This window comes from Haemaphysalis longicornis, unplaced genomic scaffold, assembly GCF_048455015.1.
Source record: "Haemaphysalis longicornis isolate Haplotype H1 unplaced genomic scaffold, Haemaphysalis longicornis Haplotype H1 scaffold_1, whole genome shotgun sequence".
NCBI lineage: Eukaryota > Metazoa > Arthropoda > Arachnida > Ixodida > Ixodidae > Haemaphysalis > Haemaphysalis longicornis.
In genome coordinates this window covers 340,496,316-340,505,462 of record NW_027526203.1, presented here as the reverse complement: position 1 = coordinate 340,505,462, position 9,147 = coordinate 340,496,316, and the positions used below count along the sequence as shown (strand labels likewise).

At 49.7% G+C, this 9,147-nt stretch overlaps 1 protein-coding gene across 4 annotated transcripts in view; it reads left to right on the top strand.

Moving 5' to 3' along the window:
• Nucleotides 1–3,076: 3,076 nt before the first annotated feature.
• Nucleotides 3,077–9,147, top strand: part of LOC144152985 (uncharacterized) — a 167,409-nt gene continuing 161,338 nt past the window's right edge. For 2 of the 4 annotated variants that reach the window (XM_077684623.1, XM_077684616.1), the window contains exon 1: nt 3,077–4,086. In XM_077684623.1, coding sequence (XP_077540749.1) covers nt 3,114–4,086 — 973 coding nt within the window. In that variant the 5' untranslated portion in view covers nt 3,077–3,113. The remainder of the gene's footprint in view (nt 4,087–9,147) is intronic. The other 2 variants (XM_077684610.1, XM_077684603.1) reach the window with 1 other exon arrangement.

Below are 9,147 nucleotides of genomic sequence, written 5' to 3'. Positions count from 1 at the left end.
AAGTGTCGATTTAAGCCGTGTCTGCATTCCCACGCTACAAGGCGTCTGCAAAACGTCTATTCTTAGTAACATGCGAAGACGAAAGTCTATGCCACAGCACAGCTATGCACACCGATGCACCTATATGCACAGCTATGCACAGCTATTCATTCGCCTGCACGGTAACTGTCTACTTTTATGCTTAAAAAAGATTGTCGAACTTGAACCGTGTCTCCTACGCAGAGGGCAAGTCGTGTAATATTTTATTTCGAGATTGGGGCAGAAGTTGGAGCTGGAAAAATATTAGTGATGACGACGACGACGACGATGACGATTATGATGATGATTATGATAACGGACGTAGACGACGATAATGTTGCCGATGACGGTGATAGTGGATAGCGGTGATAGTGGATAGTGGATAGTGAATGCCATCCCGCCTGTGTTAGTCATTAAGCCATCGCTATTTATCTTTTTCTTACATTTCCATTGTGATTATGCCTTGAAGCTAACTATGATTTCGACTGCCCTGGGTCGTCCCCATACCTGCTTTTTTCTCCGACAATCCCCTAATCACCTCTTGCTAATTTCCACCGCACACCAGTTGGCGCTTCCATCTTCTGCAAAACCCAGCGCTCCGGGAAGGTGGGCGCTTCCAGCTGGACATATACTTTAGCATGCCATTAGTATGTGCTTAATTTTTTCGGAATATTTGTAACGGTGTACACATGCCTCGGTCTATTGTATTTGCTCATATATGTCCTTGTTCACAAGCAGCCAGCTCTGGTTTCAAAAAGCAACGCAGTCCTTGTTGCTTTATCGGGATTTTTTTCTCTTTTTTCGTTTGCCTTGATTACAGCCCTTACTTGACTTTTTTTGCTTCCATCCTTTCAGACATCCATCCGTCATTGTTTCTTTCATTTTCTTGCGGTGCCCGATAGTCCGTTTGCGCCTCCGATTTCACACTATATTTTCGTCGAATTTTTATTCCTCTCCCGCCTTTGAGTGTCCACGCTTCTGATGTAGAAGTACACTTGTTTTTTTATCGGGCTTTCTCAGGCCTTCCTGAATGTGTGCTTTACTGTTTCCCTGACTTCGAAGGAGTCCCAGTCCAGATCACCCTCAAATGACGCATTCGCGGTTTTATACCAAACACAACTAATGCCAATCGCCGACTGTCGCGTCTGATATTAAGCTCAGTACGGCACTTGGGAAATTTTAGCGCCGGCACCACTGCCCCATTTCAAATAGCTCACGCTTTCATATCTATTGAAGCCCCAGAGGGCCTGTGTTCTATCAAAGCCGCGGGTTATCTCCCCTTCGTCTTAATTAAGATGTTATTCATGAGTATTTAGGTAGCGTTGTCCTTCGTTTAGCCAAATCTCAAAGTGTTTATAGAGGTTTAGTAATCGTACTGCTTCCTGTTGAGTCAATAGGGAGTTAAGGCAGATCGGAGAACCGGTACCGGTACGGCACCCGGTGGGTGACCGCCGTTACTGCGCGTGCGCAAAGGCAGAAAAACTGGTCGTGCGCACGCGCAGGTGTACCGGGTACAGTACCGGGACCGGTTCTCCGCTCAGCTATAGCTCTCTAGTAGAGAGTTTTAGGTTACCGCGTGTACCGTGTGTTCAGTGCGTACTGTGTGTACGGGGCCCGACTTCGCATGCGTGCGCGGGCGCGGCGAGCTGGGCTACCCCTGAGGGGACCAATGCGCGGGCACGCGTCGAGGGCCGGCCGCCCGTCAGCGGAACTAAGCCACCCTACCGGAACGAATGCGCGCATGCCCAGACGGGTCCCGGTACACACGGTACATACGAAACACACCGTACACACGGAAAGCTAAAACTCTCTATTAATGGCGCAGTATTGTCGCCATCATTAAATATCACAAACCCTGATTCCTCCGTGTCAGAATTTATCCCCAGGTATGTTGCTTCTTTACCACAAATTCCCGGCAGGAATTTGGGGTAAAGAAGCAACATACCTGTCCGCAGAAACTTGGCAAGTTTCTGCGCACTTTTCGAATTATTCACTAGTGGCACTATGTCATATATTCAATTCGAGTGCGTCAATCTTGGAATGCGGTGTTCTAGCAAGCAGCCTACTGAGGTACTAATGTGAATCAAATCCAAGAAGAAACGCCCATCGCAGTCATTTCACTAATTACCACTCTGACGTCATACATACCTTATATGCAATGAGGTTTCTTCTCTCAGTCCTTGAAATTTTAATTTTTACTTACTGTGTGATTATTTCCGACATTTATTCTAACGTTGAAATTAATTTATGCGGGATGTGCGTGCTTGAAATTTATTAAAGGCTGTACGGCGAGACTACCAAATCATGGGACTAAGATGGTGAACGAAAAAAAAAACGTACTTGAAAATTTTGTCGTTAACAATACGTTTAAATGCGCCAAAACAACAAAAAACTGAGAACATATGATTACCAGCACTGAGCTTGAGCATATTAAAGCAATTAGATTACATCAAGTTCACGGATCTCTTCAGTGTACATTCAAGTCATCCTTCGGACCACTTATCGTCCTGACATTTCCCTAATAAGTCTACAGGACTTGCCGAATCGGCTTTTTGCGAGCCTTAACAACACGTGGGCAAGGTGGCCTGCCGTATAGTTGAGCGTCATGCAATAGTTTAGATTAGTCTCCCTGTTAAGTGTTTTGATTCGTTTTATTTGCCCTTATTCCCTCTTCTTCGTCAACTTTTTCTTTTTTGTTGTTGTTGTTGTTGTAGTGCAGTATGATGCGGGGGCTTGCTTCGTGGCCGAAATACATTAACCCCACCCATGTAATCGGGCCGCCGTCGGTGTTATGCTTCGCGTCGGGTGAGCAAGCTGCGTTGGTGGGAGCGATATGGCTTTGTCGCACGCAATAAAGAACGTAATCGTCAGCGAACGTAAGAAGGTCTGTGAGTCACGCCGTGTGACGACGACTCCAACGCTAGCATGGTGAGGCGGAATCTCCCTCGCCTCCTCGCTCTCGTTGCCGGAGCGAAGTGCGCGTCGTATCTCCGGTTGTCACCGCGTGCTCCGGCAACGGCTGTGTATACGAATAAAACAGGTGCACGGGCGCGGCTCGCACGAATTCAGGGCGCGTTTTTACGCTCAGCAGTGGAATGAATTGCCGTCACTTTAATCGTCCACATTTCGGTCTCTATAACGCTATGGCAAAGATGTCCTTCGGTACAGCCATCGGATTACTCCAGAGCCTTTCAGCTCGCCTCTGCAATGAAGGCGTGCATTGCGAGACAGTTACTCGAACTGCCCACTTCGAGGATGTTCGTGTCCCGCGCAATGCTTGCGGAGCTCACAAGGCACCGGTAAGCGGTGATGCACCTCGCGGCGGCGAAAGGTGCCGACGCGCGCACGTGCTCCTCGGCGGGGGGGAGGTGCCGTCGTCCGGGATGCTGCGGAGGAGCCGAAGAAGAGATGCGGGGGGAGCGGCGGCGGCGGCGCTGCGGTCGGCTTCTCGGGGGCCGGCGCCGCATGCCCTGCCGGCGGCGTCCAGTCGGCTTCGCAATGCCGCCCAGGCTGCTAGCATGACCCGGCCTCTGCCGCTGCTGCTGCCCGTGGTGCTCGTGGCAGCGGCCGCCTCGGGCGCGCGCTGCCCGCAGGACCAGGAGCGCTGGGACGCGAGCAACAAGGCGCTCACGGCCTCGCTCGTCTTCCAGGGCCGCCTGCTGTCAAAGTCGGTAGACGCGGCCGGAAACCTCCTGGCGCGCTTCCGCGTCCAGAAGGTGCTCAAGCCCATGCCGGCGGCGGGCTTGCGACGTCGGCAGGAGGTCGTTGTCGCCCTGGTCAAGAGTCGGCCACCCCGGGAGCACCTGAACCGCTCCTCGTCGCGCGCCCCGCGCCGCGACGCCCGTAACGAGGCCCTGGCGCCCCGACGGAGGACCTTGTGCCCCGTGTCCGTGCCGCAGGGATTCGTGTTCAACGCACGTTACCTCGTCTACGCCAACCCCGTCGCCGGCCGCGCGGCCAGGCGCCTTCTGCTGCCGGCAGCGGCCAACTTCTCAGCCGCGGCCACCCCCGACCACTACACGCGCCGCGCGGGACGCGCTGTCAAGAAGGTCGTCTGCAACGGCTGCGGTGAGTGTGGTCCTCCCTGCATTGGAGAAGCGCGTCCATCACTCCATGTAAGGCTCTCTGCTCGCGCCACTTCTGGGGGAAGCGAGCACCTGGAGAAGGTGCTGTCCTCCGTCCACCGTTTCCGGGTCCCTCCAAATTGAGCGCTCCAGAAGAGCCACATCGTCTCTGGCCCTTCGCGTTTCCGTGTTTTCCCGCCGGCATCGTGACACGCGATCCGTGAAAGCTTTCCGGTGTGGCCTATGCACGACGTGTGTACCAGGCATATCCGACCCGCTGTCGCGGGCGCGTCTCGCTCTGGGCCGTTCGCGGTCAGATTGCCGCTGTTTCTGCTTCCCCGCTCTTTCCCCGTTGTTTGCTTCGCGCACTGATCCGTGTCTTTTTCACGACATTTTCACGTCGCCCGGTAGACAGGCTTGCCGCACAGCGTCAACATTTCTTGCGCTAGCCTAAGTTAGAACTTCTAACTTAGGCTAGCGCTCGTTCAAATTTATCTTTGCCTTGCTAAGTTTATGCTCTGCCTGCTTTATGCACCGTGTCACTGCTTCTGTGCTTGCTGCTCTCGGTTGAACACAACGAGCGAAAATGCCGCATGAGAATCTAGACTTTGTTAATTTCTCCTATTTTACCCGACAATTATCGTTTTCTTTGTGCACGCTTTTGCATATGAAGTGAAATCGCCCTCAGCATTTCGGTACCATCGCAATGCACAGCAATCATTTTTTTTTCCTCTGAACAGTTGGTCCGGTCGTGCTACGTAATGAGCGTCCCGCTTTCTGACCAAGCGGTCAGACTGAAAAGAATGGTGCGCTTCTACGAAACGGCGTGTCCCCGCTGCTAGTTTGTTGCATGTCCTTCTCAACTGGTGCCAAGCGCGCCCGTTAAATTGCGCGCGCTGCAGCGGCTCATGGAAACCCGCGCCGATGCTACAGGTGTGACCCTCGGACTCCTTTGTTGCTCACTCGCGTTGCTTTCCGAAAGTTCCACCAACGGATGTCCGCAGCTCGCAACCACGGAATGCACGGCGGCCCTTGTGAGGTCCTCCCCAATTGCAACAGGGAGCAAGCGGCCGGCAATGCCGCTTCGCCCCACGGCACCGCTCTTCGAGTAGCGATAACAACGAGCTTTCCCCACCACGCAGCGCGAATTCCTGTCGGATTAGCGCGCGCGACGAGAATACTCCGCACGCAGCGTGCTTTGTTCGCAAAGATAAACGCGCCGTTGAAACACACTAAACACATGCGGGAAGAATGCGGTAATAGCCACTGCTTGTTTGGGCAAGGACGCTCTTTCGGGATGCCGACACGCTGTTTCCCGTGGCGAGCATGGACAGAGGGTGCCCCACAGCAGTTACGCGAAGAACCGTTTGAACTGTTCCGAAATGGCTCTGACGTGAGCAATCGCTGCTTGCGCAAAGGGCGCGTTTTTTTGAATCGGAAGAGCCGAGGGAATGAACGGGGAGAGAGCGCGGATGCGCCGGAACGCGACCAGGCTTGCCTGCCATACACGCTTGCGTAGAGTATGCGTGCGCGGCGCGGAGAGGGCCACAGGCGTTCATCCACTCATCGACATCAGGTTCACTGAATACTAACTCATGCTTTCTGTTACCTCCTTTAATATATTGTGTATACATGCAGCAAGCGCTTGTTACGACACCGCTTTAATCCGAAATACCGCTTTATTCAAAGTGTTTCACGGTAGCGAGTACGTTATGCCCTACTTTAACGAAGTATCGATCGCTTGAGGACTGCGTTATGATATTGGTTCACTGTATATATATATATATATATATATATATATATATATATATATATATATATATATATATATATATATATATATATATATATATATATATATATATATATATATATATATATATATATATACCGCGCCGGTATTTTGCCGGAAGTGACCCAGAGCCGCTATTTTTTGAGCACGCTGCATCCGAAGAGGAGCTGAACCGGAAAAAAAATGAGTTACCGGTTCAGGACAAAACGGGTCTACCATCCGTTGTTGATAATGCGCGGTCAATGCTATTCAGGACTTTTCTCTTTCACGCACCATAATTTTCGTACCTCTTACGCACTTTCCCCTCCAAGCCAACCACAACACTATGTAGTCGCAAAAAAAAAAAAAAAAAATGGAAGGGGCACAAATGCTGCAACGGTGTGCTGCTGCTGGTAGCGCGAGCAGAGTGCAAGGCTGACCAAACGAAACGCCACTCTCGCCAGCTTGCAGGCGGTATAAGAACTTATTACCCTTCTCTCGCTGCGACTGCGTAAGGGCAATCAAGCAGCAACAATGCCGCACTGCTCAACGGCGACGGTCCGCCTACGGAATGTGCATACTTGTTGCATTTCATAATTCTTTTAAAAAGGTCGCACAGCTGGAAACTGTAAAATACTAGACAAGTGTGACCCGCGGGAACTTCTCAGTGCTAAGCCGTTGGCAGCGGACCGGAAGTAATGTGGGTTCGATCGCCGTCCCCCGCGGCCGTTTTTATGACTTAGACGGAAAACGAAAACGTCTATGTATCGAAATTTTGACGCACGTTAAAGATCCCCAGGTAGTTTAAATTACTCGGCCGCCCTGCAATATGCGGTGCGCACAGGAGTACCTTCGGGGCATCACGCCTGCCAATATTTTGTGTTTCCACGGGGAAACAAATGAAGGCCCATCGCGTGGTTTAAATTATTCCGCGCAGATCGAGTTCACGAACGAATAATTTCAGCCTTTTTGTTCGCTGCCAGTGGCCGTCGAATAAGCTGAACAACAAAAGGTGGATATTGCTCTATGCACATCCCTTCCATTGTCCGACCTTTCTCAACCAAAACGTGTCATCACTGCGAAGGAAGCGAGTGCCGTGGCGCTTTTGTTAAGACGCGTAGTTACGCGTGTCTAGTTCGCGCTTTTTTAACAGATCCAAACGATGACAATGGATATAGCAGAGGAAACGATCAGCGCGTAGGGACGCCCCTTTGCATGAAACTGCAAACCCCAACTATGCAGGCACTATACATTTCGTCTTGAAAAAAAAAGACAGCACTAAAGTAGATGACACCTGCAGAAAGAAAGGCCGGTTCCACACTGTCCATTCGCCCAGCGCTTATCCGTCCTGCTTGTTCTGCAGTTTTTTCTCTTTCGGATTCGATTAGTTTTCGGAGATGCACTTTTACTGACTTCCCAATTCGCTTATCTACTACTACTGCTACTCGTTCCGGTGGGGGAGTGCTGCTGTCGACAAAGTAAAAATGATCCCCCAAAGATGTTGCACATCGCACTTCGCGCGCGAGATAACCGATAGTTTAGTAATCGCATAATCTGTTACAAGATTTCGCAATGTAGCGTAAAGGATGATAGCGGAGGTCAGACGGAACGGAGACGTATTGAGGCAACCAACCGTGATATCTGCTTTAGAAGACATTCCAGTGGTCAGAGCAATAATTCACTGACTGAGCTTTAACTGAAGCTTACTTTATGCAAAATTTTGCCTTGCACCTTCGAGAAAGTGACAGCGAAGAAATTGTCCTAAGACACCAAACAATCGAATTCGTAGGTAGCATTTACGTGGCTGCCGTGTGATGTTTTCTTATACTACATATGATAAAAAAATTACATCATTAGAATTTAAACACGACCCCTTGTAGACATGTACGAAGGAGAGGTTCCGGTACGCAGGCCTAACTCTAGGTGTTTGACGAGTTAACGAGATGGGCGGTTCCATAGAGAGGATTGTGATGTCGACAAAAAAGGAAAGGGCGGAATATATATCCCACTCCTCCCATCTCTTGTCGGTGGATTTGTGTGGTCCCTAGAACAACATCAGGGCTTGGCGGAAATTCGCTCTAAATCGTCACTGGTTCATCTGTTTTCATGTGCAGCTTTCCGCTCATGGCAGTCCTTTCAACAGTGATTACTCTGCAATTTTTTAGCGAAATGAAAGTTTCTTTTGCACAGCTAATATTTGGGGTGAATACTTGCTTTGTGCACAGTTTCAAGTCGCGCACGTTGCGCGACTGGGTTCTTGAGCCATGGGAACTATCCCATAGAAATGCATGGGGAGTTAGATTTGACAGCGAATTACACAAAAAAATATTGAGAAACCTGAAATATTCTTTTAGCGTTTTAATCTTCACGTTGACTTCTAGCTTTATGCCAAATATCATTTTCCTAAAGTGGTTTTTCTAGGTTCCCGAGAGGTTGCAATTTTGAGCGAGAAAGCTGGGTATGCCCCAAATATTTGGCCCATTTTTTAAAGCCATTTTTGAATTTGTACCACATTTATTGTGGAAAAGCAGCAATTTGAAGTTTTTGTTTGTATTTTGTTTTTATTGTCGTTCTAAACTTCTAAACATTGTATTCTCCCTACGCTGATGGGGTTCCCGCCTGCCCAGTTATTGACCGGCCCTACCGGTTTTTTTAACCGTGGGCCGGTTGTCGGTCCGTACTTAAACCCGGCCGTCATTGGCCGTTTTTCAGCCATCATGCCGCGATTGTTTGTTTTTTTGCCGTTTCATAAGCGTCAATTCAGCAACTACGACGATAAATTTGTGTCGACAAGCTTGCGAAAAGACACGTGAGCAGGGAACATACACGGGCAAGCGCATGAAGTCACCGCACGAAGTATGTGCGGTTACTTTCGTGAGTGCAGCACATTCAGAGCAATAACCAAAATCTCTGTCGCTTTCAGTACAAACGTTATGTTGATTTCTCGCTAGGAAAACGCTACAATAAATGGCATTGCATGTCGAAAAAGCATAGCGTCTTTTTTTTAAACTGCAAATTCGACTTTCTAATACCAACCCCCCCCCCCCCCCTTTTTTCCGAAGAGCCGTTTTCTTTTTCGGGGAACGGTGGCAACCTTAACCGCTGGTAATTCAACTCATCGATCCAATTCGCGAACAGGTTCAGTAAGTGATTAGTCGAACCGGAACCGGAACGAAATCAATTCCCCCGAACCCGAACAGTAACCGCATGGTAAACCCGTATTCTTTTCGGTTCGGCTCCGTGATACACACACACACACACACACACACACACACACACACATGCATATATATA